The 27782-nt window shown below is 55.0% G+C and overlaps 1 protein-coding gene and 1 long non-coding RNA gene across 4 annotated transcripts; one reads left to right on the forward strand and one right to left on the reverse strand.

The window, feature by feature from the left end:
• Window positions 1–313: 313 nt before the first annotated feature.
• Window positions 314–27739, reverse strand: MAL (mal, T cell differentiation protein (MAL blood group)). The gene is made up of 4 exons (XM_051836267.3): window positions 27540–27739; window positions 5237–5404; window positions 4206–4331; window positions 314–933 (listed from the first exon to the last, which is right to left on the reverse strand). The coding sequence occupies exons 1-4, from the start codon at window positions 27630–27632 to the stop codon at window positions 859–861; spliced, it is 462 nt and encodes a 153-aa protein (XP_051692227.1). The 5' UTR covers window positions 27633–27739; the 3' UTR covers window positions 314–858.
• Window positions 17778–27104, forward strand: LOC103347446 (uncharacterized). 3 transcript variants are annotated; one of them, XR_016229196.1, is made up of 3 exons: window positions 17778–25588; window positions 26695–26799; window positions 26877–27104. It is a non-coding gene; the product is annotated as an uncharacterized LOC103347446 (long non-coding RNA). The 3 variants fall into 3 exon arrangements; XR_016229195.1 differs by lacking the exon at window positions 17778–25588 and adding an exon at window positions 25596–26378 and having other exon boundaries at window positions 26613–26799; XR_011386902.2 differs by lacking the exon at window positions 17778–25588 and adding an exon at window positions 25605–26378.
• Window positions 27740–27782: the final 43 nt, after the last annotated feature.

Consider the following 27782-nt stretch of genomic DNA (forward strand, 5'->3'; position numbering starts at 1 on the left):
TGCAATGGCTGAGTAAGATGCACAATGCCGACGCCGCAGAGCACAGAACACTGTGCCCAGGGCAGTGAGGCTGGGAGTGGGCCCAGGGCTGGCAGGTGGAGAGGCGGCGGCTGGCCTAGGGGAGGCAGCTCGGAGGGTGGGCTCCCCTGGCCCCAGTGCCCCCAGTGTGCACAACGCCCCTGGAACTGCCACTTGGTGCTGCCTGTTGAGATTCAGGTCAAGTGAACGGGGTTCTTTGGAGAGAAGGCTGACATGATAGTGTCCCTGTCACCTGGCAATTCAGTACAAAGTCCAAAAGCACCCAGAGCCGTGATGAACACAAAGGCACTTTATGAAGGGTTTCAAAGGGTTATCGTCTTCCACTGCGGACATCCGGAAGTGTCTGTTGGGTGGGTTTTAGTCCCCGTGACGCACAGACTATCCGCGAAGACCTGGAAACAGGCCCCAAGAGGAGGTGCCCAGATCCCGTGGAAAATGCCAATGGGCCATCTGAGATCCCGTCCAGGGGTCAGCGGGGAACCCTGGCTTCCTCCACAGATCACAGTCCCCACTCCCCACCCCCCACCCCGGGGCCTCTTTCACAAACAGGAAGTGGCCCTAGAAGGACAGCTCAGTACTTGGAGGTTAAACTTAGCTAGCCCCCGACCCCTGAAGGCAAGCCACATGGGAGAGTAAACATGACACCCGCAAGAAACAGAGCGGGGTGTGTGTGTATATGTGTGTGTGTGTGTGTGTGTGTGTGTGTTTGTGTTTTGTTTTCCACTGCCGGGAGCACTTCTGCATCGCAAAATGTTACGCTGGAAGGTGGGCCGCTCAGCCAACACCGGCTGGCTTTTCAGCTCAGGTACTTCTGCTGCTCTACGACGCCTTCCATCGGATCAGAGAAAACACAGCGTGGACCACGTAGAGCAGAGTGGCTACGTAGGAGAACACCTGGAAACAAGAGAAAGGCTCTTTAAGGGGAGTGCATGGGGAGAGGTCTTCCGCTGCTTCACTATCCCGACACCTGCGATGTCCACGGCTGGGCCAGGCCAAAGCCAGGAGCCAGGAACTCCATCCAAGCCTCTGACAAGGGTGATAGGGACCCAAGTACTTGAGTTGTCAGCTGCTGCCTCCCAGGGTGTGTGTTGGCAGGAAGCGCGCTTGGAAGCAGAGTCAGGACCTGAGCCGGGCCCTGGGCTAGGAGACTCAGGCATGCCACGGAGCCCCTGTTTATCCCATTCCCTTGCCCTGGGTGGCCACCTTCCCAAAGGCTCGCCTGCCCGAGTCCAATTTCTGCACCTGGTGCTTTGACCTTGGGCAGGTGTGGCATGAGTTTCCAGCCCAGGTGCAACAGTCAGGGCGGCTACGCTTCCGTGACTCTAGAAAATGCTCATAAACACCAGCCAGGGCCGTGCCTGCTCTCTCTCTCTCTCTCTGCCCCTGCGCACGGGCGCACTCTTGACCCCCACTGGCCGGAGGCAATGAGCAAGCTGAGTTATTCGGCAGCACATTTAAGAGAACTCGCATGGAAACTCCCAAGCATGCTGAAGAGAGCAGTCATGCAGGAGTGAGCAGCCCCCAGCAGCACCCGTCCCCAGCAGCTGGGAGCTGCAGACCCAGTGAGAAACCTCTGGAGAAACATCTGGGGAGTCGCCAGTAGGAACAGCAAATAGGGATTAATTGTCCCAGTGAGGCCCAGAAAAGGCCCACGGGAGGCATTTAGGGCTGGGGCCATGCCTTAGCCTCCAGAAACCCAACTGCTGTTGTGGTTGCCCACCATGGCCAAGATCTAGATAGAAACAGCCAGATTTTCCCAGAAATTGTCAGCTGCCCTCAGCCAACATCTGCCAATCCTGGGTACCAGGACCTTCAGCAAAGCAGCTCTGCCCACAGCAAAGGAGAGAGGGGTGAAGCTCTGCTTTTGATTCAGGCCCTAATTTGGAGCAGGAGCAGGGCAGGAGACAGGCTGATCGCCTCCAAGAGCCAGGAGGATAGTCCCCTCCCCAACCCCGGCCAGCCCCAAGACCATCTGAAGGGCATGTACTGTGGGTGGGAAGGGTCTGGGTGGAGGCCTGGTTAACCTCCACAGTTTTCCACCCTCGTTCTCTGCAAAAGAATAAGTCAGCTCCATGCACACGAGTGATCTCACCAACGCAAGGGTGAGAGAAAGAAGTCAGAGCAGAGCAATACACACCGTCTAATGCCACTGATAGGAAGTTCAAAGGCAGGCGCGACTGAACTGGGGGCACAGTGACGGCGACCGGGCCGAAGGGGATTCTGGGAGCTGTTCCTGAGCTCCCCTTCCTCCGTCGGGAAGCTGGCTGCCCAGGGAGGGGAGTCCAGTGTAGGAGAGGTGAGCTGATCTGGACGAGAGCTGCCTTTCCCCAGCAAGTTAAAGAGCAAAGGAGGAACACGGCAGAGCCCAGGGGTTCCCGGCTGGAGACCTGGCCACGCCCCACCACCTGCTGTCCCACTGCACACGTCCCGTCCCCGTCTCGCCGCAGAGGCAGATGAGACAGGACTGTCCCCAGGATTCTGTGATGGAGAATCACAGATGTGCACCGGGAGCCTGCTGGCATGCTGGGAGAAGGTCCCACCTTGAAGGCTGCTCGAGAGGCTGCCAGGGCCCGGAGGTGGCCATCTGGGGACGCCATCATGGGCTGGGAGCCTCAGGGGAGCCTGTGGTTTCCCTGAGCAGGGGACCAGCCTACAGGGACCTGCAGAGGGGCTGCTCCTTCCCGGAGCAGGGAGAGGAGCCCTTCGCAAAGCCCAGCAACACCATCCCCGTGGATTTGCTCCTAGCCTCTGTTCAACCTTTTCCAAAAAGACGCCACTTCACAGCTTGGGCCCGGAGAGCCAGCACCCTGGGGTCTCTCTGCACAGGCACCCTGGGGCTTGCCAATTCTGGAAGCCAGCAGTCTCCCCAATGCAGTTCCTTCCCTGGGAAGGCTGGTGACCCCCGCCTCTGTCATCCTCCAAAAGGTTCTGCCTCTCCCAGGAGCGCCTGGTCTGTCCCACTGCTTATCCAAATCCCAGACGCCTGCACTCCTAACAGACTCTGGGAGAGCAGCAGGCAGCACTCTCCCTTTGGTTATTTTTTAGCCACCCTGCATGGCACCCTGCATGGTCAGAAATAGGCTTTCTAACATCAGTTAGGATAGGAGGGGTCTTTAAGAAGCTTACGGGAAATGTCTATTAGGGAAAACTGCTCATGGGCGTCAACACCATTGCCCCAGAGCAAACTTCTCTTTTAATTCTGCTTCCATGAACTTTTGGAAGGCCCTGCAGATGGGCTCCAGGACACACATGTGCACCTCTGGAAATGTTTTATGAAACAACACGTTTGCAGACTCCCTCTCACACCGACTCATGCCGTTCAGCAGAGTCTGTCTCGGCCCCCGTGGCCCCCACTGCCCCTCACTGTATGCTCCAGTGGGGAGACTCCGTGGGGGTCAGGGGACCCAGTGGCCAGAGCTGACTGCTGCCAAGTGTGTGGGTGACGCAGTGCCTGGCCCCACCCGTTCCCGGTGATCACATGCTCTCTGTGCCCCACTTCTCCATCTGTGAAATGGGTACAAGAATAGTGCCCATGTCGCAGGGTTGTTGAGAGAGTGAGATGAGTGTTCCTGGGGTGCTTGGCAGTGAGGTCTCGGCTCATGCCTGCCCTCCGCATGGCCCTCCCCGGCAATGAGTCCCTGGCTCACCCACCCCAGGCTGGCACAGGGCTAAGGGAGTCTTGGGTGCGTCACTGCCCTTCTTGGGGCCTTTGTTCCTTTTGAAATGAGAGGAAAGGCCAGTGCCGCGGCTCACTGGGCTAATCCTCCGCCTGCGGCGCCAGCACCCCAGGTTCTAGTCCCGGTTGGGGCACCGGATTCTGTCCCAGTTGCCCTTCTTCCAGACCAGCTCTCTGCTGTGGCCCGGGAGGGCAGTGGAGGATGGCCCAAGTGCTTGGGCTCTGTACCCGCATGGGAGACCAGGAGGAAGCCCGTGGCTCCTGGCTTCGGATTGGCGCAGCGTGCAGGCTGTAGCGGCCATTTGGGGGGTGAACCAACGGAAGGAAGACCTTTCTCTCTGTCTCTCTCTCACTGTCTAACTCTGCCTGTCAAAAAAAAAAAAAAAAAAAGAAAGAAAAAAAGAAACAAGAGGAAAGCCAGACCTCCTTGGAAAGTTAGTGAACTCAAACACGGATGCCAGCCTCCTCCCTCCCCCAGATGCGCACTCACCACGGCCGCGATGTTTTCGTGGTAGTGCTTGTAGGTGAAGCCGTCCCGCATGGAGATGGTGGCCAGGGCTTCCAGGACCGAGGCGCTGAGGTAAAACAGGGCGGCGGTGCAGTGGTACGCCGCGTCCTGCAGGCAGATGAGACAGTGTCAGCGAGCTGCGGAGAGACCGGCGCCCCGCCAGCCCCTTCGCTGTCTCCTGCCACAGCCACTGGATCCCACCCACAGCCCGCCTTCTCACAGCGCCACCCACCTGCACGCCATCCTTGGGGTCTGGGGTCAGAGCAAGCACTTTAGTGGGGGAAGGGCTGCTGCTCTCCCTTGGGTGGGGTCCCACCCGAGGCTGGGGTGGGTGGGTTAGAACTTGGTTCTGGACATGAAATGTGGCAAACGTGGTTATGGTCCCAGCTTGGATGCGGCCTCCTGGACCAGGGCAGGGTGACAGGGGCCCAGGCCACTTCCATACATTTTGCTTTGATTTGGCGTTTTTAAATTCCTGGTATATCGGAAAGCAAAAAAAAAAAAAAAAAAAAAAAAAGGACTACAGCAGGGCTTTGCATGGCAGTGGTCCTCTGAGAGTGAGAAGCCCCCACCCCTTCTCCAGCCCCTCAGGGAGGTGCTGCCCCTTTCCTGGGCCTCAAAGCCAAGTTCATATAGAATGAAATCTGCAGGCCGTTTTTTCAGTTCCCAAGTTCTCTCCGGCCACCTGGTTTGAACAGCAGTGGAAGGGAGCCGGGCGGTAGGCAAGGCTTGGGTCCCCCTCCAGGACCCTGCCCCTCCCACACGATGGCAGGTGCAGGTGGTGTGGGAAGGGCTTGGGCTACCGGTTAGCCATGAAGAAAGCAGTCATGTGAGAAAAAGAACAGGCCCCACGCAAACTAGCACATGTATCAGTCTGTGCCTCCACCTTCCCCTGCTCTGCCCTGGGCTGCCATGAGCTGAGGCTCGGGCTGGGAGAGCCAGCCTCCTGGGGCAGGGGGGGGGAGAGGGACCAGCACTGCTCCCCTGTGAATACCCACCCGACTGCAACTCACCAGAGTGACCCAGGAACTCTCGCCGCCGTGGGCGCCAATTATGTACAGGACAAGCAGGGCGGTGGTGGCCACGAAGCAGAACACAGACACGAACATCACCCAGCCCTGCACGAGCGCGAGGGGCACCAGGGAGGAGGCGACCAGGATCCACACCAGGCCCCCGAAGACCTGCAGGGGAGGCAGAGGGGCTGAGTGTCCACCCAGCGGAGAGCCCAGAACCCGGACAGGTGCCCGGGCCCCAGACCCAGCGGTCACACTGGGGCTCTGGGGACACAGAAACGCAGGGCAGAGGCCAGAAACACTGGGCAGCCTCCCTCCTCCCCCGAAATGGCTCTCTGGCCACACCCAAGGTCTTCGGCTGGGTTTCTAACCCCAGGCTTGCCAATTCCTTGCAGGCTTGCATTTCTTATTTTTTAAACGCAATTTAAATTGTTTAAATTTAACACTTACATCACACCAAAGACCAGGCACTCCCCTAAGCACTTTACAAATATCTCCTCAGTTAATTCTCACAACTGCCCTCGGAAGGGGTGCTGATCCATTTGAAAGAGATGGGGGAGAGAGAGGGAGTGAGCATTTCCACCCACTGGTTCACTCCCCACATGCCCACAAGAGCCAAGATCGGGCCAGGCCAAAGCCAGGAGCCGGGAACTCAACTCAGGTCTCCCACGTGGGCAGCAGGGACCCAAGTACTTGAGCCATCGCCTACTGCCTCCCAGGGTGTGCATTAGCAGGACGCTGTATCAGAAGTGGAGGAGGTGGGACTTGAACCAGGCACTCAGATATGACATGCCGACGTCCCAAGCAGCGTCTTAAACACTGTGTCATCCGCCTGCCCTGGGCTCTCCCTTTTTTATGAGGTTCCATCCCTTCTATTTTCTTTGATGCTAAAATAATATCCTTTCTTCTATGAAAGGGTAATAACCAGCAGATTCTTTTAATTTTTTACTAAGTAACTACAGGCTTTTTAAAGATTTGACTCCTTTGTATTCTTAATCCCAGGAGGTGCCTGCCGGAGCTGGGTTTGGAGTGGAGAGGCTCAGGTCAGCCCTGTTTCCTGGGACAGCCAAGGCTAGTGTGAGCCCAGGGTTGTGCTAGAGACACCCAGCTGGGTCCCCAGCGCCGTAAGAACAGACACACAGGGCCCAGCAACAGCCCCAGTGCTCTGTGCTGTGGACAGGCACACGCAAGCCCTGCCTGGGCGTCTCTCTGTTGTCTTCCCCTTCTCCTGTCCCTCGTCACCCCAGCAGGAAATCCCAGCCTCATCATGTGTCCCCCAGATGAGGACTGGGCTGGGACACGTGTGGAGGTGGCTTTCCAGCTACTGCCGAGATCTGGAGCCGAGAATGAGGCTGCCGTCCTGTTCCACGTGGTACCCGACCCCACCTCCCGGACCTGCTGCCCACCTGCCAGGTGAGAGACACAGTGTCCTCGCAGGTGCCCTCTGAGCCTCGTGTGTCTGGGGAGCACCGGGAGGGAATCCCATCTGAGCAGCAAAGTCAGTGTGACAGCGCATCTGGATTTACCAAAACCATGCTGTGCTGAATGAACCACGTGCGGGTGCCTGCGACCCCCAAATTTCCTCTGCCGATGGCCCTCCTTGCCTGAGTCACCTGGCAGAGCCAGCAGGACACACTGTACCTTAGAAAAACTGGAGAGAAACCAACTCAGTAAAAGCCTCCTACGATGGCAGAAGAGATTTTATCTACAGTCACGTTCAAGCTCACGCAGACCACTGGCCTTTCCAAGAATGGGCGCCGACCAAGGCTGTGAGTGGGTCAGTGGCTGGGAAGCTCCGCGGTGCACAGAGAGAGGCGGTACTCTGCAAGGCCCAACCCCCGAGTGACCATCACCTGGTCACCTGGGTGACCTCCGGTGGGCCGATCTAAATCAGGTTCCTGGTTCATATGCGCCTCTCCCCTGAGGCTCTCAGCATGGGCATAGGTGCATCAGGGGAGGGACCGAATGCCACGTTCCCTGGGAGGGAGGTCTGCGTGGCTCACAGCCGATTCCCCTGCTGGGGGACGCAGGAAAGGCCAACCGGCCGTGTGTCAGTGTCCGAGGAGGTTCGCTGGCCTTCAGCCCCTGGTAGACGGGTGTGACCGGAGGATGCCAGTGGCTGGTAGAGCTCCTGGTGGCCGGTGGACGTGACGCCAAGGAGCACTGGGAGCCATAGCAAGAAAACAAGCCTCTCTCACCCCTCAGTTTTCCTCACTCAATCAAGGAGGGCTCTGGGGGAGGCCAGAAGTCGTCGTAGAGCACGGGCAAGCAAAAGCGACCTGGCTAGTGACTTTGTTTTTGTGCTTAGGACGGTAACAGCGTCACACTTAGAAAAACAACCGTCAGACACCTACGAGGTGTAGTACTGCCAAGGTGTCACCTGCAAGCAACGAGATCTGAGAAGGTGGCCCTCAGGCCCTGGCCTCTTTCCATGGAGGCGTGGTCAGGAATCCAGGGCAGGGAAAAGAAGGCGGAAGTCAGAGTGAGACCACTGCCCTGGGTGCTCGCCACGGTCCGGTGCCCGCACCTTGCGTGGTGTGGGCCTGCGGCTCAGGTTCCAGTAGCCGCAGAGGGGAGGCCCAGAGTTAACTCAAATTCTGTTTGGGTTGTGCGCTTCTGTTGGTCTGATCGAGATCATGTTCCAGCTCTCTCTCTCTCTCTCTCACATACACACACTCCTGCGGAATCCTGGAGGCTATGGGAGGAATCCCTGTTCACAGTTGTCCACAGAACAGAGCCCACCTTGTCCTCATCCCCAGCACAGTCCCTGGCAGAGCTCAGGACCCTGCCCCCGCTCTGGGTGTGTCACCTTTGCCAATGGGTTCTTTTAAAATCGAGGCCCACTCTTTTTTTGCGTGGCTTATCTGCAGCAGTAGGCTTCGTGGCGAGATGGCAGGGAGAAGTTCACACAGCACACAACCATCCACTGAGATGCACAAGCCAGCTCGCTGGTTGCTGTATGTTTGCGGATCAGTGTGACCACTGTCGATTTCAGGACATTCTCAACCCCTCACCCCCATTCACTATCACTTCCCTGGCCCCTCTCAGCCACCACTAATCTGCTTCCCGTCTGTACAGATTTCCTACTCTGAACCACATAGGAATGAAACATGTAACGTGTAGCCATTTGTGGCTGCCTTTCATTCATAAAGCTTTTTTTTTTTTTTTTTTAATTTGAGAGGCAGACAGATATGGAGACAGCATGCCCATTCACAGGTTCCTTCCCCAGATGCCCACATTGATTGAGGTTGGGTCAATGCCAGAGCCAGGAGCCAGGAACTCAATCCAGGACTCCCACATGGGCAGACACCCAACTGCTTGAGCCATTGCCACTGCCTCCTAGGGTGTGCATCAGCAGGAAGCTGGAATCCGGAGCAAGAGGTGTGTAAAACCTAGGCCTTCCAATATGGATTGAAGGCGTCCTAACCAGTGTCTTCCTAGCCCAAACAGCCATCCTCCATAATGTCTTCAAGATAAGAAATTCTCTCTCGGCCGGCGCCGCGGCTCACTAGGCTAATCCTCCGCCTAGCGGCGCCGGCACACCGGGTTCTAGTCCCGGTTGGGGCACCGGATTCTGTCCCGGTTGCCCCTCTTCCAGGCCAGCTCTCTGCTGTGGCCAGGGAGTGCAGTGGAGGATGGCCCAGGTGCTTGGGCCCTGCACCCCATGGGAGACCAGGAGAAGCACCTGGATCCTGGCTCCTGCCATCGGATCAGCGCGGTGCGCCGGCCGCAGCGCGCCGGCCGCGGCGGCCATTGGAGGGTGAACCAACGGCAAAGGAAGACCTTTCTCTCTGTCTCTCTCTCTCACTGTCCACTCTCCCTGTCAAAAAAAAAAAAAATTTTTCAAAAAAAAAAAAAAAAGAAATTCTCTCTCAATGGCAACTTTTAGACAATAGTTCTACCATCACAGCCCCTACCACGGTCCATTCTTTTTATTTTTTATTTACTTATTTGAGAGATAGAGTTACAGACCGTGAGAGGGAGAAGGTCATCCTTCTGCTGGTTCACTCCCCAAATGGCTGCAACAACCGGAGCTGCACCCATCCGAAGCCAGGGACCAGGAGCTTCTCCCTGGTCCCCCACATGGGTGCAGGGGCCCAAGGACTTAGGCCATCTTCTACTGCTTTCCCAGGCCACAGCAGAGAGCTGGATCGGAAGAGGAGCAGCCGGGACTTGAACCCGGTGCCCATATAGGATGCCGGTGCTGTAGGTGGAGAATTAGCCTACTGTGCCACAGCGCCGGCCCCACCACAGTCCATTTTGACTCCTCCCACTATTCGGGGAGCCCTGGCTGAGTGTGTCTCATCTCTCTGGAACCAGAAGGAGCTGAGGATCCACTGGATCCCAGGGACATTGTTATAGAAAAAAAAATGCCACCAGCCCCTGTCTGTCCACAAACACATGCTGAACTGCCCATTGCATGGCGGTGGCATTCTCAGACAGAGGATCTCTTACACCCTGAGGGCTGTGCTCCCGGGAGACGCCCCACACGGCTCTGACCGGGAAGGGCCCAGGGGGCCAGCTGGGGCTGGGCTGGGGTGGGTGCCGGGCAGTCAGGAAAATTAGAGGAAGAGGGAAGTCATGGCAAGGCTGAGCTGAGGAGAGGCCCTGCCAGCGCTTCTCGGGGCCTGACGAGGGGCTGGCTGTCCACACCCCGGAGGCTGAGGCAAATGACTCACCTCCCTGCCCCAGCTTCTGTGTCTGTAAATGGCAATTGCAGGTGTCTCCTGGCGTCGTGGGCTGTAGCGAGCTGGCTGAAATCACGGACGTGCGAATGTTCCCCAACAATTAGGGGTAAGACGCCGCTCACCCATGAGGCTGACTGCCCAGTGGAAACAGGTACACAGGCCACCAATCACGGCCACCCTCACCCCCCAGAATATTTGGAGGAAAAATCACACCTGCACTGGACACAGATGGGCTCCTTTTCCTGGTTGACATTCTCTAAACTCAAATTCTCTAAACAATACGGTCTGATGGGTATCCCAGGGAATGAAGAACTGGCGTAAGGTAGACTGGACAATGTGGGGAGGTTATTTGCAAATATAGGCACTTTGAGCTCCTGCAGGGTTTGATGTCTATGGGGTCCTGGAACCACTCCCGCCATGGACGCTGGGAAACCATGTGGAACAGCACGTGGTCCCAGGGAGTCTTGAAGGCAGATGCAGACTTTACCTGGTCATCTGGTGAAAGGGCCAGGGAGAGGCCCTCTGCGGCAGGAGAGCCCTAGGGGATGCCGCCGTGCCTGCGCAGGCTTCCAGGCCCCGCTGAGTGGGAAGCTGAGATTCACTGTGAATCACGGGAGCCCCGCCCTCTCCACCTACTAAGTGTACAGTGAGTGGGGATAGCCGGCACTGCGCCCACACCCAGGGAGATAAGGCACTCTTGGGCCGTGAGCAGGCCGCTCCAGCCCAGCCTCGGGTCCCCCTGGCCAAATATTTGTCAAGAGCAGCAGGGTAGGTGAGGGTTCAAGCATTTCCCTTTATCAAGAAGCCTGGAGGTGGCTCCCAGCTTCCAGGTGGCAAATTCTCAGAGACCATTATTTTGAAAAGGTTACACACACAGGCAGAGGCCTGGCCCCAGGGTCTGTCCACCTCTGCAAAGGCCAGGATTCCCATTGCCCCCAGCCTGCCTGTACCCCAACACTGTCCATCATAGCAGAGATGGTTCACCTTTGAGGGTGAGCTCAGACGCAAGTGTCTAAGTTGGGTTGAGCTCTCTCTGGTGGAAAACATGGCTGGGGCTTGAGCTAACACACTATCGTCGTCACAGAGAAAGGGAGGGAGAGAGAGGCCTCTTATCCACTTGTTCACTCCTCAAATGTCCACAACAGCCATGCTGGAGCCAGGCCAGAAGTCAGAAGCCCAGAACTGAAGCCAGGTCTCCCACACGGGTGTCAGGGACCCAGCTAGCCCATTAGTAGGAAGCTGGGATGGAGAGTGGAGCTGGGACTGCAATCCAGGCGCTCTGAAGTGGAGTGCGGGTGTCCAGCTGGGGCACCTTCAAACAGAATGCCCACGCCCAGGACTCACGCACAGGGTCTGGCTCCACTGGGGAGAGGCAGAGCTGCAGGACAAGGCCCTGGCAGCCCAGGCTCTTTGCCAAAGGCCTTGCTTCATAACATGGGGCCCTGGGTGTTGTTCTTGTAACTCCTGTCGCACGGAAGAGGAAATGGCTCCCGTCCCAAAGGCGCAGCAGACACTCCCTTTAGTTCCTGCCTGGCCTCTGGGTGCAAAACCTCCCCCTACACTCCCTATCCCCAAGTGCCAATCCCTGTCTTGCCTTGCACGTGAGGCTGGCCCGTCCTTGGCTGGGGTGGGGGTGAGGTACAGCCTCCCTGTCTGGTAAGGGGGTTATTCTGGTGATCCAAGCATGACCCTGGTGCATCAGGGCTGGAAACCACCTGTCTTTAACTCCTTGTAGTGTTGGGTGCTGGGCAGACTCGACGTTCCCTGAGAACCAGAGATAGCATAAAAAAAACTGGACAACAAGTTTCCAAAGACTTAAGAAAGCTCACATGCATGGTTCACCCAGTCAATGATTTCTGGCATGGGGAGGGGGAGGAAACCTCAGGCTGGGGGGTTGTCACTGGGGGAGACCTTGCGTGAGCTCACTTTTTCTCTCTGGATTAATCCATGGCGGGCAGCCCAGGGTGGTCAAGGGTAGTATGCAGACTTCAGAGGCAAGGTTCACGTGTTCGAATCCCAGCGCTGCCCCTTACTAGCTGTGCAGCCCAGTCACTGACCCTGTCGGTGCCCTTGTCTGAACAGCAGTGCTAACAGCAACTGGCAGGTGGGCTTGTGTCTGCAGAGCCCCGGCACAAGCCAGCCTCTGACTCCTCCTCTGTCCACTGTGTCTCACCTGTACCCAGGTGAAAATGCCAGCCTTCCATGATCCCCACATGCACAATGATCCTCGCTAAAATGCACTGAGAGAGGCCGGCGCTGTGGCGTAGCGGTTTAAAGCCCTGGCCTGCAGTGCCGGCATCTCATATGGGCGCCGGTTTGAGACCCGGCTGCTCCACTTTCAATCCAGCTCTCTGCTAAGGCCTGGGAAAGCAGTGGAAGACGGCCCAAGTCCTAGGGCCCCTGCACCCCCATGGGAGACCTGAAAGAAGCTCCTGGCTTCTGGCTTCAGATCCGCGCAGCTCCAGCCATTTTGGCCAACAAATGGAAGACCTTTCTCTGTCTCTGCCTCTCTTTCCTTCTCTGTATAACTCTGACTTTCAAATAAATAAATAAATCAATCTTAACAATAAAACACGAAATGTATAGTATGAAAAATGTATGCAGTCCAAAAATTAAAAAAAAAAACTTATTGAGAACCAGAATGCAATATTAGCCTCACAAAAGGAGAAAACCCTACGAGCTCCCGGAAACTGAAAATTGAGAAAAATGTGTCTGTCTCTGCAGAAAGAAACACAAAAGGCCTCCTTCAGACAATGCGCCCTAGTTATACAGGGGCCAAGGAATGTTCTGACACGTTCTCAGGACGGGCCTGCAGTTGGCGCTGCGTGTGGCTGACAGCTCTCTATCTCGCTTCTGCTGAAAGACTTTGGTGGCTGAGGTCAAGGCAGACAATTTGAGCAAATTCTCTGCATATTTTCCTAGGTTCCGTTTGGCTCTGTCGGAAACTCTCCCGACGACACGTCCAGACGTGAGCCATAGAGGACTTCCCACACACAGCTTCCCACCCACACCCCTGGTACATGGTCCATAGAACGCAGCCCAGATTCCCCACTGCTCTGAGCACGCGGTGTGGTCCCCGTGGCACCCATGATCAGTTCTTGACAAGTACCAGAACGGGGGCTGTGCACAGGCACTGAGCCATCCCACCATTCTGGTCAAGTGGCAAAGTCACCTCCCCAGGGACACAAAGAAGAGAGGGCCTCGCCGGGGAAAGGTGTGGCTGATGCACCCCCGGCTGCTGAGGGCACTGCCATGAACTCTGGGCCCCCTGTTGTTCTCCCAACCCCAACTTGTACTCCCGGCAACGCCCTGGACGACGGTAGCAGCCAAGGGTTATGGTGATGTCAGGAGGACGTTTGGTGCGGGTGACCTGAGTGCTGTGAATTGCCATGTACTTTGGGGAGGCTCAGAGGGCTGGGCCTGAATTGGCCAAGGAATGAATCATTCTGCAAATTAGAAGGAGGGCAGGGGGGCCAGCGCAGTGGCGTAGCCGGTAAAACCGCCGCCTGCAGTGCCGGAATCCCATAGGGCACCGGTTCAAGTCCTGGCTGCTCCACTTCCGATCTATCTCTCTGCTGTGGCCTGGGAAAGCAGTAGAAGATGGCCCAAGTCCTTGGGCCCCTGCACCCACGTGGGAGACCCGGAGGAAGCTCCTGGCTCCTGGCTTCGGATCGGCGCAGCCGACCGTTGTGGCCAATTGGGGAGTGAACCAGTGGATGGAAGACCTCTCTCTCTCTCTCTCTCTCTCTCTGCCTCTCCTCTCTCTGTGTAACTCTGACTTTCAAATAAATAAAATAAATCTTAAAAAAAGGAGGTTAAGGAGGCATTTTCCGGTGTGAATGGGTATGTGTGTGTGCTTGTGTAGACATGTGTATATACCTATATGTGTGAGCATGCTTGTGTATATGCATGTACACGTGTGTGAAAATGCATGTATGTGCTCATACATGTGTGTGTATGTGAGTGCAAGGTCACAGACACACATATGCGTGTGGGTGTAAAGGTGGGGGATGCAGGGTGAGCTGCTGCAGAATTGGGAAACAGCTCTGATGGGAGGCGGAAGCCCAGAGGGTGGCAGGATGAACGTGCATGGGGTCAGGGACCACCCAGGACCCGGGCCTCTGATGCCTTCCCTCCAGGGAGTGGATCCGAGAGGGGTCTGGGGGCCTCTTTTCCAGTCCCAAGAGGTGAGCTGAGAGGGCAGGGAGCAAACACAGCCAGGCCTCTCTGGTTCTTGCATAAGCCCCTCCTCCCTGGCAGAGAGGAAGCCGGGTCTCAGCAAGTCAGAGGGGGGCTGCCTCCACTCGCTCACTCACTGTATTTTTGTTCATTCATTCAGGCATGTAACTCACAGGTGCCGATAGCGACCAGGCACTGGGGCAGGTGCACCCAGGGCACTGGACCTTATCAGACAAGCCCACTGGGCACAGCCCATCTCCCTCTGCCTCTCCTCCCTCCTGCAGTCTTGTCCCCAGTCCCCACTGGCACAGCTCTGAGTACCCCAAGGGCAGAACCCAGTCCTAGTGAAAGTGTCAGGGTTGAGACCAGCGCTGTGGGCCACCGTCTCCAGGGCCAGCAATCCATATGGACGCTGGTTCAAGTCCTGGCTGCTCCACTTCTAATCCAGCTAATGTGCCTGGGAAAGCAGCGGAGGATGGCCCACGTCCTTGGGCCCCTGCACCCCAGTGGGAGACCCGGATGAAAGTGCTGTCTCATGGCTTCAGCCTGGCCCAGTCCTGGCAGTTGCAGCCATTTGGGGAGTGAACCAACAGGTGGAAGATTTCTCCTTCTTGCTGTCTCCGTCTCTCCCTTTCTTTCTCTCTGTAATTCTGACTTTCAAATAAATAAATAAAACTTTTAAAAAAGAGAGAGAGAGAAGAAAGTGTCAGGGCCCCAGTTGAGTGACCAGCTAAACACTTCAGTCTGGGAGGGAGGGATCTGGGGAGAAAGGGAGAAGATTCTGTGCATGGGGTCCCCCGCCCCTCCCCAAGCTGGAAGGACAGCTTGCAGGGAATCTGATTTCTGGACCACTCCAAAGGTGAACAGCAGGTGTTGGGGGGGGGGGCTACCTGACTCAGTTTACCCTCCTGACCCCTTCCTTTCCGAGGGGCCTAGCTTGCCAACACCTCTTTCCAGGTAGGCTCAACCTGTGTCTCTTTATCTAACCTGAAGGCAAGAATAAGAGCTAGGGGTCTTGTATCTGTTGTGAAAAGAACAGAGATTTGCTGTCTTTGGAGACCTAGAGTGAGTTCACAGCTACAGTTACTATCAACAGAGCAAGTGTGGCCTGAAAGACCCCCCCTGGGTCAGGCCTCAACCCCGCCCACCCTGAGTCCCTGCTCCCCACAGCGCTCAGCCAGGCATGGGGTCCAGGACGCTCATCACTGCCCCAGTGAGTGAGAACTCTCCTGCCCACGCATCCAGGTGCCTTCCCACAGGCACGTCCTGGTTTGGATGGAAAATTTTGCCTTCCACACTTATTCCTGCTGGCTTCACCCAGCAGGATCAACAGAAACAAGGGAGTGTGCTTGAAAAATACCAGGTAAGCCACGTGTAAAAGACAAAATCCATGGGAACACAAGACCACAAAGGAGTGGCTTCGTGTAAGGGAAACACGAGGTACTGATGGGAGTGGCTAGGTAGGGGAGTCATGTGGTGAGCAAATACACAGGCGTGTACCTGCAGACACGAGAAGAGACTGTCCACCCCGGGGCCTGGCGCTCCTCGGGGTGTCGCTCTCCTGGGCATCGGGGACCATTGTTAATTTCACCTTTTGTCTCAAAGTGAGCTCAAGGACTCACTTTGTGGTTTGTAAGTGTCAGCAGGGTGGGAGACACAATGCAAGCCCTTTTCCCACCAATGTTTTCTGGGAAAAAAATGTCTGAGGGTTCCGGGCATCATGGCTCAGCAGGTTAAGCCCCTGCCTGCGACACCAGCATCCCATATGAGCCCCAGTTGGAGTCCCGGCTGCTCCACTTTGCATCCAGCTCCCTGCTAATGTGCCTGGGAAAGAAGCAGAAGATGGCCCAAGTGCTTGGGGCCCTGCCACCCATGTGAGAAAAATGGATGGAGTTCCAGGCTCCTGGTTTTGATCTGGCCCACTGGGGAGTGAATCAGTGGATGGAAGATCTCTCTCTGTTTCTCTGCCTCTTTTTAAAAGATTTATTTATTTATTTGAAAGGCAGAGTTACATAGAGGCAGAGAGAGAGAGAAAGAGAGAGGTCTTCCATCCGCTGGTTCACTCCCCAGTGGCTGCAATGGCCAGAGATGTGCCAAACCGAAGCCAGGAGCCAGGAGCTTCTTTTGGGTCTCTCACGTGGGTGCAGGGGCCCAAGGACTTTGGTCATCCTCCACTGCTTTCCCAGGCCATAGCAGAGAGCTGGATCAGAAGAGGAGCAGCTGGGTCTTGAATTGGCACCCATATGGGATGCCGGCGCTGCAGGTAGAGGCTTTACCCGCTGTGCCACAGTGCCATCCTCCTCCCCATAGCTCTGCCTTTCAAATAAATAAAATAAATCTTTAAAAAAATGTTTCAGAGTTCCAAGTCTGTACCAGGGACATGGGCAGATTTGGGGGTTAGGCACGAGACCCACCACAAGCAAGGACCTGCAGAACATGTGTTCAGTGCCATGAGAGGGTGCCATCACGGTGGGCTTCTGGTGGGTAAGCTCAGGCCTGAAAGGCCACCTCTGAAAGAGAAGCATTCCCATGCATCCCCACTGCAAAGGAATGTGGGTGGGCTTATGGCTATGTGAGCCCCGCCCCCAAAAAGGAAGATTCCCGTCCTGCCCTTCAATCCTACTGTGCCTGTCCTATCACCAAAGGCTGCAGCGCAGGGTGGAGCCTGGGGAGGTGGGGGCACAGCTTGTGCCAGAGGCTGTTCCCTTCCTGCACTGTTGCCATTCCGGACACTCGATGCACTGACATGCGTGACAAATCACGTTGGGAAAAGCCTAATCCCAGCACACAAGAAATGGTTCCGATGGCTGCAGGGGGATGCTACAGTTTGTGGCCCATTGAGAATTCACCAGATTCTCCCCCACTTGGCTCAGCCAGCACCCCATCTGCAGGGCAGCAGGCAGGATGGCACTGCTATCCTCCTGATCACCTAGGTGGCCAGGGACAGCTCCTGGCACTACACACACATGCACACACACATGCATACATGCACACACACACACACACCTGTGCTCCTCCACTCTTCCTTCTGGATGAGGGAGGCCCTAAGAAGCCAGTGCCCGTGCAGGACCCAGTGACTCCAGGGGTGAGTCAAGTGTGCCGTCCAGAGCCTTGCTGAAGCCCAAGTCTCACTCATCCCCTGCACCAAGATGGCACAGAAGGATACCTAAGGCAAGAGGGGGCGAGGGCTGGGCGATCACCCAGCATCGGCACAGATTGGCCAGTGGGGGTCAGAGCGGGTGTTTGGATTATGAGTTTGTTAGTACTCATTGCACCTAACAGCTATTGAGCAGTGGAGATGCCTGTTGTGGGAAGAACTTTGAGTATCTGGGCACGTGCGCAGAACGACATTCCAGGCAACAATGGACCAAGTGTAACAGCAAGGAAGTCGCAGCTGTGTTAGGCTGCAGAGCAGGCACCCTGAGGCAACCTCCTGGTGATGTGCAGGGTTCAGTGAGACACACCTGCGTTACCCTCCAGTCTGTAATCCGAGAAGTAGGCTGTGCTATGTCTTCAAAAGCTGAGATTTTGTTGCCTTTCTGCATTCCCTGGCTTCGGAGCCCAGATCAGGGCCTCCGTGGGTGTGGTCCTCGCCCGAGTCCTACCACCTGTTCACCGGAAATCTCCCAGCATCTGGACTTGGCCCTGGAGACGGCCGTGAGGCTATCAACAAGGAGAGTAACAGCCCCGTAGCCTGCATCCAGCCCCTGGCGCTGGGGTGGGCCTCCCTGGGACAATGAGTCCCAGTGGGCCCTGTGCTTTCGGATGAAAAGAAGATTGAGTTTGTGTTGAAGACCAGAAAACAGGCAGAGGACCCAACACTGACAGACAGCAGCCCCCGCTCCGCAGCACAGACCTGCAGCTCCTGTGCCGGGGCCAGCGTGCAGACCCCGCCCTACCCCGCCATCTCCGGTCCTGGCCCATCTGTCTTTTCCCTGGGGGCCGGTACCTTTGGCTCCTAGAGGGACCTGCTGCGAGCTTGGATCTTCTCCATCCCCTCTGCCTTCCCTTCCTGGTGTATCTACTGAATAGACACCTGGAATTTCAGGCCAGCTGAGTCCGGTTGAGTCCGGCTCTGTTGCCCACCGCCCCTGCAAGCCCGAGTGTTATGGTTGGTGATGAGGCTTTCCTTCAGGTCCTATGTATTTTGTTAGACTGCCAGGGCCTTGTACACTGCATTGGTTCAACACTGGGCTTGTTTCGCCTAACTAAAAGGGAAGAATATTAGCTGTGGCAGAGACTCCATGCCAATACCTTTATGACCCTAGCCAATAATTATGCTTCTGGTGTCCACCTGGAGCTAACTGGGAACCCAAACTTCCCACCAGAACACACAAGGCAACTCGGAACCATGATGACTGAGAGATTCCCAGGGACCTCCCCTGCGCTCTGTGCTCCCGGGGACGATCTGAAACCTGTGACAAGGAGGCGGGTACCCTGGCCCATGGCGTTCCTGCTTCAAGAACACAGGGTGCTGCCACCTTGTCCGCCTGTCCCACAGCGGCAGAAGGGAACATCTGCTGCGGTGTCCTGTCAGTGCCTGTCCCTGGAGACTGTGGGCAAACAGCACCACGTCCAGGGTCAGACACTCAAGGAAGGACCCAGAAGGGAGCCCCAGGCTGGCTCGGGTCAGGGGAGGATCTGATCAGACCCTTATGCTAGTGAGTAGGGGGCTCGGCACGGAATCCATGGGGAGTCAGCCCCCAGTGCCCCTCAAGACCGGCTGGCACCCAGTGGTCCAGTCCCTTCTTTCAGGGAATGTGTCCTAAGTCCAGAGCAGAGCCACGCCACTCCTCCAGCTGTGCAAACTGGCTTGGGACGGCACAGCCCACGGCACAGCCTGGCCGGTGTGGCTCTGTGGGTGCTGCAGTGAGCCCCTGCAACCTCTCCTCCTCCTGCTGCTCCTCCCTCTCTCTCCCGAAGGCTCTGGGGCAGAGGGGGGGCCCCCGGAACCACTCCTGGCCCTCTGGCATCTCCCAGGGTGGGGAAGGGACTTATGACAAGCCTCATAGCAGTCTTGTAAAATACAGCTGGGTTCTGATGATGCCGGCATCACAGGCCTGCAGAGCTGAGCCCACTGTCCCAGCCCCCAGGGAATGGGCTCCAAGTCACCCAATGCTGATTAAAGCAGGCCTCTGGTTCTTGCAAAACTGGAAAAGTCACTTCTCAACACCATGAGCAAGCCCCGGGAGACCTGTGTCTGTAATTCTCCTCTTCCCTTTAGAGAGGAGGAGAGGACGGGGCAGTGCCGCTCTCCACAGCAACACAAGCTGGAGCCAGGGCCACCCAGCCACGCCCTGCTCTCACCCCCACAGGGCCAGCCCCATTCCCTGGGGACCGTAGGGGAAAGTTCCTGGTTGGGGCAGCAGGGAAATGTCTTTGGGGACAGAACGGGGTCCATGGTCTGAAGCTGTGAGACCCTCAGGGCACCTGGCTCTGTCCTCACCCTTCTGTCGCCAAGACCAGTTTGAATCTTGCTGGCTCACTGAGGGGTGCACAGTGCTTATCAGAGGCAGAGTCTCGGAGCCACCTAGACCCGTGACTCAGAACCGCAGGGCGTGTTTTTGACAAGGAGGTGCAGGGGTGTGAGCTCCCTGATGGCTCTGAGCCATTCCTTCCTTGCCTGGGGTGAGAGAAGGGACCCACACCTGGCCCAGGGCTGCTGTGCAGCCAGAGCCCCCTGCTCCTGATCCTTTTGGCAAAAGCCCGGGGTCACCATGGGTGTTTGAGTGAATGTAGAAGCCTGCACGATTCCGGCTAGCACGACAAGCCGTGCTCCGGGGACCCGGAGGCAGCGACACCCGCGCAAGTTACGCCTTCTCCCAGCCCAGGTTCTCCCAGTGCCGAGCCTTCAGTCTGCCTGATTCTCCATCTTTTGTCTTCTTGGAGACTCATTGCTTTCTCTCTGGAGCCAGAACAGGGACCACCCAACAACAAACTGCTTCATCATGGAAAACGAGGCCATGGGGCTACTTCAGAAAATTAGCAGGAAGATGGAAATAAAGACAAGATTATTTGGGTGCAAAAAATTTCTGAAATCTGTGCATGAGGTTTTTTTTTTTTCATGAACTTTTTGAGGAATCTTTTATGCATGGATTTCAGAATTTTTTTTTTGCACCAGAACAAATGTATCTTTTAATTCCATTTTCCACTACCTTTATGAAGTTTCCTCTTACATACACAATGGGATATTAGCGAGCCATTAAAAATTCCTGTCATCTGTAGGAACATGGACGGAGCTGGAGGCCACCATGTTAAGTGAAATAAATCAGGCACGCAGAGACAAATACTGCATGTTCTCGTTCGTGTGTAGATGGAAAAGTGGGTTCCATAGAAGTAACGGGTAGAATAGCAGGAAATATGGTGGAATGAGGAATGGGTAGGGAGGGCCAACAGGTACGGCAGTGCAGGTGGATGGGGGAATACCTTCTAATGCTCTACAGCCCAGTAGGGCAGCTGGGAAAAGAATAATTACCCAAGTATTTCAAATGGGGACTAGGGATGATTTCGAATGTCCCAAACACACAGAAATGATCCATGTCTGAGCTGAGGGACTTGCCCAGTGGCGTGAGCTGATCCTCGCACACTGCAGACATGGATTGGAATGTCACCCTCTACGCCATAAATACGTCCAGCTGCTATTTGTCAGTTAAAAATAAGAATATATTTTTTAAGGAATTGAAAGATAAAAGAGTCATCTCAAAAAAAGGAAAGAGAGAGAAAGAGAGAGAGAGAGAGAAAGAAAGAAAGGAAGGAAGGAAGGAAGGAAGGAAGGAAGGAAGGAAGGGAAAGAAAGAAAGAAAGAAAGAAAGAAAGAAAGAAAGAAAGAAAGAAAGAAAGAAAGAAAGGGAAAGGAAGAAAGAAAGAAAGAAAGGGAGAAAGAAAGAAAGAAAGAAAGAAAGAAAGAAAGAAAGAAAGAAAGAAAGAAAGAAAGAAAGAAAGAGAGAGAAAGAAGAGAAGGAAGGAAGAAGAGAGGCTGGCTGTGTGGGCCAGCTGCTTCCTGGTCAGGTAAAAATCTAGGGAGGCCCCAGGACTTGCCCAGTCACGTCCAAACCATAAAAAGTCTCTGGTCACTTTGAGTCACTTGAATCATTGCTGTGTGCACTTCACCACAAGAACCGAAACTGCAAAGCTACCCACCCTCCCCCCAGAACACGCACCCTGCAAGCGCTGGCTCAGCTCGACCGGCTGACCCCACTCTTCTTGCCACCTTCTGAGCTGCACACCCCGGGTGGCATTCCTAAGATGCTCCTAACACATTTGCTCTCTCCATTCCCAATTCCACTGCTTGGGGACACTGGGGAGACATTGGGTTCTTGAGCAGCCAAGTCTTGAAAGGGTAGGGGCAGGGGGCGCCGGGTCTCTCTTGCCACTTTACAGCCTTGGTTTGCAGACACAGAAAGTGTCCCACACCAACCTCTGCTCTGGGCTCGGTGGCTCAGGAGGGAGGAGGAGGAAACAGACGCTGTGGCTCCAGAGGGAGAGGTGCCTCCCTGGGCGGGGACTTTTTTTTTTTTTTTTTTGCAAGGACCAAGCCAAAGCCAAGTCCTTGGGTTGAGTTGTTGGAGAAGGGAAGAGCATTTTGGACATTTCGTTCCCAAGCAGGCATTTATGGGGGTGAACCTTGATCCCATTGCCAGCAACAGCTCTGCCCTCAGGGGCACACTGCTTAGTGGGCCCTCTGCCACCAAGCTTTCAGCGGTCAAAGCTCTGGGATGGGGCATTGAGCCAGGGTGAGTGTGAAGCCCCACCCTGAGCTGCCATCCCTCCCTGCTCTGGAGAGCTGCTGCCCCTGCCACGGGAGTGGCCCGGGTCCCACCCTGAGCATCTGTACCTCCCAGGCTGTTGGGAGGTCAGCCATGGGAAACTGAATGTGAATCACCAAGAACCTGCCGGACTGCAGACTTAATAAGTAACCATTTCACATCCATCGGAGGAACAGAAAGTGATAGTTTGGTGGTACCAAGTGTCGCAAGGATGAGGAACCGGGACTTTCACGTGCTGCTGATGGGACCCGGGTTCAGCCTGAAACTCACTATGATAAAGCATCAAGACAGAGTCTTGGAAGGGATTCCGGTAAATGGGTATCCTGGCCGTAACTCAGCGTTTCAGCTTCCTGGTCAACCTCGGCTGAAATGGCTGACTGGCAAGGGCTCTCACGCACAGCGGTGTGGAAGCGGCCGAGAAAACAAAGACACACATGCCCTGTGACCCAGAAAAGCAAATCTTCCATGTGTTCCCAGAGAAGTTCCCAATGGCAAGGCCAAGGACGTCCTTGGCAATGTGGTCTGTAACAGCCAGAAATCATAAATTGGAATGAGCCCAAAGTCTATTGGCGGCAGGATGGACAGACAGTGTCAACGTGCACTAATGGGGCCAGCGCTGTGGCAAAGTGGGTGAAGCTGCTGCCTGCAGTGCTGGCATCCCATATGGGCACTGGTTTGAGACGTGACTGCTCCACTTCCCATCCAGCTCTCCACTATGGTCTGGGAAAGCAGTAGAAGGTGGTCCAAGTCCTTGGGTCCCTGCACTCTAATGGGAGACCCAGAAGAAGCTCCTCACTCCTGGCCTTGGATCAGCTCAGTTCCAGCTATTGTGGCCATTTGGGGAGTGAACCAGTGGATGGAAAATCTCTCTCTTTCTGCCTCTGCTTCTACCTCTGTAACTCTGCCTTTCAAATAAATAAATCTTAAAAACAAACAAACAAGGGCTGGCGCTGTGGCACGGTGGGTTAAAGCCCTGGCTTGCAGCGTCGGCATCCCATACGGGTGCTGGTTCTAGTCCCAGTTGTTCCTCTTCCAATCCAGCTCTCTGCTATGGCCTGGGATAGCAGTAGAAGATGGTCCAAGTCCTTGAGCCCCTGAACCCGCGTGGGAGACCTGGAAGAAGCTCCTGGCTTCAGATTGGCACAGCTCTGGCCATTGAGGCCATCTGGGGAGTGAACGAGCGGATGGAAGCCCTCTCTATCTGTCTCTACCTCTCTCTATAACTCTGTATTTCAAATAAATAAAAATAAATCTTTAAAAACAAATAAAAACATGCACTAATCCCAGCACCCAGGGCTGTGTGGTTCAGAAGGCCATGTACAGTGGGATGCGGTTTTCATAAAGTGTGAGGACGTATAAGGCACTGATGCACCTGCTGTGGCTGCAGGTACAGTGAGTTCGTGAGTGTGATTTAAAATCACAGTGTGCAGAGGGAGTGGCCCTACACATGGAGGAAGAGAAAGAACACCCAAGGGACTTAGATCCCATCTGAAAAGATTTATTTTCTTAATATTGAAGGGCACATAAGTCAAAATGTTAAGAGTTGACCAAGCTGGGTAAAGCTAGTACCTGATAAAGTATTATTTGAGAGGTTTTTGAAAAGTTCATGGAAGACTGGAAAGCCAAGACACTCTGGGAAAAAAAAAGAAGACCTAAATGAAAGATCTCTGCGAGTGAGATCCCAGTGGAAAGAACGGGCCATCAAAGAAGGAGGTACCTTCCTCTGAAGGGAGGAGAGAACTTCCACTTTGACTATGATCCTGTCGGAATAAGATCGAAGTCGGCGAACCCAAAAGGCTTCCATAACCTTGGCAACTCATGACTAGAGCCTTGGGAGATTACTGACGCCATAAACAAGAGTGTCAAATTGTTAAGTCAACAACAGGAGTCACTGTGTACTTACTCCTCATGTGGGATCTGTCCTTAATGTGTTGTCCAATGTGAAGTAATGCTATAACTAGTAATGTAACAGTATTTTACACTTTGTGTTTCTGTGTGGGTGCAAATTGATGAAATCTTTCCTTAATATACACTAAATCGATCTTCTGTATATAAAGATAATTGAAAATAAATCTTGATGTGAATGGAATGGGAGAGGGAGTGGGAGATGGGAGGGGTGCGGGTGGGAGGGAAGTTATTGGGGGGGGGGAGCCATTGTAATCCATAAACTACTTTTGGAACTAAAAGTTAAAAAAAAGTTCATGGAAGACATAAATTGTGAGAAAGCTATGCAAGGATCTCACAAATTTTCTACATCAAAACAAATCTATCTTTCAATTCCACTTCCTACAAACTTTTTGAATGTCTTGGTCTGACTCTCCTGTAGGAGCTGAAATCTTTTTTTTTTTTTTTTAAGTTTTTATTTTGAGAGGCACAGAGATGGAGAGCACTCCCCTCTGCTAGTTCACTCCTGGAATGCCCACATTGGCTGTGCTGGGCTGGGGCCAGAGCCCAGAGCTAGAATCCAACTACTTGAACCACACCCTGCTGCCTCCCGGGACCTGCACCAGCAGGAAGCCGGAGCCAGGAGCCTGACACAGGCATTGAACCCAGGCACTACAGTGTGGAATGCAGGTGTCCTAAGTGGGATCTTAATCACTGGGTCCAATGCCTGCCCCTGGGTTAAAGATTTAAAACGGACCAGGTCAGGGGCCGTCAGTATAACCCTGGTGTTGTGCACCCACCCACCTCCCATGGGGAAAGTCTGCGCCCATCAAGCAACTGCTCCCTGGACAGCCCCCCTCCGTCTCTGGCAAACCTTGAGTCTGTGTCCTATCTCCACTAATTTACCTATTTTGGATGTTTTATGTAGACAGAACTGTGTAAGATGTGATCTTTCTTCTCTGCTGTTTTTCTCTTGGCAGACACTTTCCACGGTTTATCAACTTTGCCTTAGTATTTCACTCCTCTCTTTGAATATGAGTTTATTCGACAGCTCTACCACCTTTATCCAATCATCTGTTGATTGGATAAACACGGGCTGTTTCCACCTGTTGGTAATTGTGAACGGTGCTGCTACCGACACTTCTGCCCATGAACTAATCCAAGTCCCTGCTTGGAAACTCCTCTTGTCTACTTCCCACACAACTGCTGGGTCACAGCATAATCTTCTGTGGCACCACCAGACTGTTTTCCATAGCAGCTGAACTGTCCATTTTATGTTCCCACCAGCAATGTACCAGGATTCCGATTTCTCCACGCCTGGGCCAACATTTGTTATTTTCCATTAACAACAACAACAAAAAAAACCTAGGCACTTGTTGGGTGGGAAGTCGTAGCTGATTTTGATTTCACTTTTCTAATGACTCAGGATGCTTGCTGACAATCGTTTCATATGCTTGTTGGCCATTCGTGTATCTTCCTCAGGGAAATATCTGTCCAAGTCCTTGCCTATTTTCCGGTGGGTTGTTTGTCTTTTTGTGGTTGAGATGTCAGATTCTGTCACTTTAAAAAAAAACCCTCCCAGGGTGGCCAGTGCCTCTTCTGTCCTTTAATTCTGCACGCCTCGTGCCCATCAAAGCAGGGACAGCTTGGTATTTACAGTCTGTGCAGAGGACAACTGGACTGGGCTCTGCCTACTCCTCTTGTCCCGTGGACTCTCTGTGAGTCTACCCCCAATCCAGAGAGGAAGAAATTCAGATATGACAAGGGATGCATCCGGGGCCTCTCAGGAAACATTGAGATGGAGGAGAAGCAACGTCTAAGTCCATGGCTGAGAAGTAAGTGGTCCCGGCAAAGGGAAGTCATTTCTTCTAGAACTTTCTACCACCACAGATCACAAAACCACCCTGCGGGAGGAAGTTCCCACTCACAGATTTCCCACACTCGGATCTCTGGAAGGATGCTGGGTCCTGTGTGGGAGCCTCTTACCCTCCCCCTACCAGCCAGGTCACTTTGCCTGGCTGGGCTGCTCCCCTCTCAGGGCCACTCTTTCCCCTGTTAAGCTGTAAGAGGAGGCAGAGGGTGCACTGGCAGGCAGTGCCCTCTCTGTAGCCCCACCCCGTCACTGGCCGCCACTGCACCCAGCTCCCTTCAGAGCAAGAGGAGGGGGGTGCACTGGAGCTCTTTGCTAAAGCAGGAAGCCCAACCAACAGACCCTCTTCGAGTTCATGATAATGCTTTCTAAACAGCTATGGAGGTCGGAGGTCGGGGAAGGCACTCATTAGGGCAATTTAGGAGATTAAGCAGATCTTCACTTCAGAACCCAGCCCGGCACGCTCTCAGACGCGATCTCTTTTGGCCATGAAACCCTGTGCTTGCCAATACCTCTTGGTAACGCTTTGGAAGGAACCACCCATTACTTCTCCCAGTCGTTTTTGGAAGTTCAACCTGGGGTCAACACAGGCTAAGCAATAGGAGAAACACCCAGAAGAGCCATGTGGGGCAAGAAGGATCTCGGGTGTGGGCGGCCCCGGGCGGCTCCTGCACCTGTCACGTGCTTACCTTAAACACACTCCACTGGCCGCTAGTCCAGGTTTTGCCTGGCAACCTCAAGCATGGACGGTGAAGGTGAGTGAGCACCAGGGGCGAGCCCGTCCCCTCTGGGCCTGGGTGTCCCTCCACCCTGGGTTCTGCTCCACCCTCTCACTTCTTTGCTTAGCCACAGGATTTGAAGTCACTCTGGACACACCCAATTGAACACAAGTTCAATGATATCCCTGCTGCTGGGTAACTGGGAACCCCTTTGGTCCTTTCCTCCAAACCCTTGTCCCTTTGTCATTGCCCCCTCTCCGCTCTGATCAGACATTAGGAATCTGGGGTCCAGTTTTGAAGACGTTTCCAACATCTTCTTTCTCTCGGCTACATCTGCATCTTCATCTCACAGATGAAGAGCAAGTTGGGGAAGGTGATGAAGACCGAGAAGCCACTGGGCAGGAAAAGGGGTCCCTAGGCTGGGACACATCACAGAAAGGGAAACGCGCCCTTCAAGGTAAGGACCGTGGTACCCAGGAGGGCTGAGGCTTAGAACCCAACCTGGAGCCCGCATTAGGAGGCGCTTCCTGTCAGCCGCAGGTGCAGAGACTACGGGACAGCTCAAGGTCAGCCAAGGCGCAGGGACCCCTCCCGCCAGCCTCCCTCGCTGCCTCCACGGCCCCCAAGCCCACACTCGGAGCAGAACCGCCCCTGGCGCTTCCGACGATGGCCTCTTATATTATTTCTAGATCAAATTTGTCGTGAATACTCGCCAGAAACTTTAAACTGCCAGAAAAAAAAGAGCAATCTGGATTCAGCGCCTCCCAGTCTCCCAAACCAGTTTCTTTTGTTGATGTTTCCTTTTGAACAATATCTCCTGCCTGGGAAATGCGGGACCCCTCTACAAGGACGTGGCTGGGCGGCAGGGGGCAAGCCCCGGGGTGAGCTTGCTCCTCAAAGCGAGCGGGACGCGCAGCAAAGAGAGCGTCAAGGATAAAGCCCGCCTGACCCGCTTCCAACCTCTGACACAGGGTGCGCAATTGATTTTCCCACCTACACCCTGGAGACTGGATGCACGGCAGGTGCATGTGTGTGTGTGTGGGGGGGCTTCCGGGCGCAGCCCCTGCCCCGGATCCCGGGCTGGGACCCTCGCGCCTTTAAGAGCCCGCCCCACAGCCGTGCAGATCCCCTGCGAGAACGCACGCCTGAGTCCACCGTCCCTTCCCCGGCCCGGTGCGGGGCGCGCCAGCCACTCACAAACTCAAAGATGAAGAGCAAGTCGGGGAAGGTGACGAAGACCGAGAAGCCACTGGGCAGGCTGCTGCCGCCCGACGTCGCTGCGGGGGCCATGCCCGCGTCGCCCGCTCTGGCTCGCCGCTGACCGCTCGCTTGCTCCGCGGAGCCCAGTGCCCGGGGCGCCCCCGCGCGCGGGTTAAGAGCAGGGGAGCCCAGGGCAGAGGAGGGAGGAGCCCCAACCGCCCGCCCCGCCCCACGCCCCAA

Source organism: Oryctolagus cuniculus, chromosome 2 (genome assembly GCF_051225735.1).
Source record: "Oryctolagus cuniculus isolate XC-2025 breed Fujian yellow rabbit chromosome 2, ASM5122573v1, whole genome shotgun sequence".
In the NCBI taxonomy this organism is placed as follows: Eukaryota; Metazoa; Chordata; class Mammalia; order Lagomorpha; family Leporidae; genus Oryctolagus; species Oryctolagus cuniculus.

Excerpts from the sequence above, each read along its gene's own strand:
- MAL (XM_051836267.3), bottom strand. The coding sequence starts at position 27,632 with ATGGCCCCCGCAGCGACGTCGGGCGGCAGCAGCCTGCCCAGTGGCTTC. Across the intron at positions 5,405-27,539 it reads TGCTCTTCATCTTTGAGTTT|GTCTTCGGGGGCCTGGTGTG; the intron begins GTGAGTGGCTGG and ends CCTCCCCTGCAG. Across the intron at positions 934-4,205 it reads ACGAAAACATCGCGGCCGTG|GTGTTCTCCTACGTAGCCAC; the intron begins GTGAGTGCGCAT and ends TCTTGTTTCCAG.